This window comes from Priapulus caudatus, unplaced genomic scaffold (assembly GCF_000485595.1).
Source record: "Priapulus caudatus unplaced genomic scaffold, Priapulus_caudatus-5.0.1 Scaffold75, whole genome shotgun sequence".
NCBI classification, from domain to species: Eukaryota; Metazoa; Priapulida; class Priapulimorpha; order Priapulimorphida; family Priapulidae; genus Priapulus; species Priapulus caudatus.
Genome location: NW_014577136.1, coordinates 155799 through 156907, shown reverse-complemented (window position 1 = coordinate 156907; position 1109 = coordinate 155799). Strand labels below are relative to the sequence as shown.

The following is a 1109-nucleotide window of genomic DNA, read 5'->3' as shown; positions in this document are numbered from 1 at the left end:
CGGCATATTAGATAGTACCAGGGTACGTTCCGGTATACCGGACCGTACCCAGGGTACGTTCCGGCAGTACCCCGAGGGACATAGACCCTCTCAGCGTAACCCCTAACCCTAACCCTAACCCTAACCCTAATTGCCTAAACATACCTCATATAAAAATATAAACATAATGCTATTAATAGTAAATACTAAACCTAAAACTACCTCGGGTACATATATGTAGTACCTGATACGACAACGACCCTTCGTGCGTTACTATCTGTGTGATGTGAACACACACATGGGGCATGAACGTATCAACTATCAATATCATGTTTGTGCGTGCCTTTGCATGAAACTGTAGTGTATCTGTATCTAGCTGTATGTGAGTATCATTGTCTGGAGGGTAACTCACTACTCAGCAAAAATCTTTGAGGTACCTATAGTGTGTGCAAATTTTCCAATAATTCCTAATTGTTTCCCCATTGTGTGTTTCAGCATGTCTTCACAGATGGCAGATGTAGCCATCCATAATCTTGGGAAAAAAGACAGAAGTAGAATGAAGCGAAAGCGACCTAGAAGAAAGTCAAAAGAATTTCCTGCTGGTAGCACCTTAGACAAGCCAGCGTGTAGCTCATCAGTAGATGGACAGCGAAGGATCAAGAAGAAAAGAAAGAGACGGAAATTAAATCGAGTAACAGAAAATGGCGGTGGGAAATGTGATGAAAATGTACACAATTTGACTGCAAAATTGAAAAGTGTTTTCACGAAAACCAGCGAGTTGAAACAAAATCGGAAGCAAATCGCCAGATCTAAACGAGAAACAGTTAAGTCAGCTGTAACGCAAGAGGAATGTCAGACTGGTGACATTTTGAACGTCAGTAATTCTACCTACATTGCTCTCGATTGTGAAATGGTTGGAGTTGGTCTGAGAAAACATGAAGCATTAGGTAAATATACTATTTTATTCCACTCTATTCCCCCTTTCTCTATCTCTTTTGCTGTCTATCTATCATTTTGCTGTCTCTTAAGACTTTATCTCTCTCATCCTACCTCCCTCCTTCCCTGTCTCTTGCTCTCTCTCTCTCTCTCTCTCTCTCTCTCTCTCTCTCTCTCTCTCTCTCTCTCTCTCT

At 41.5% G+C, this 1109-nt stretch overlaps 1 protein-coding gene across 2 annotated transcripts in view; it reads left to right on the top strand.

Annotated features, from left to right (window-relative positions):
- The window catches only part of LOC106821495 (RNA exonuclease 4-like), a 4483-nt gene that overhangs the window by 817 nt on the left and 2557 nt on the right, over positions 1-1109 (top strand). The window contains exon 2 of one of the 2 annotated variants that reach the window (XM_014826332.1): positions 471-926. In XM_014826332.1, coding sequence (XP_014681818.1) covers positions 476-926 — 451 coding nt within the window. In that variant the 5' untranslated portion in view covers positions 471-475. The remainder of the gene's footprint in view (positions 1-470; positions 927-1109) is intronic. The other variant, XM_014826333.1, reaches the window with a different exon arrangement.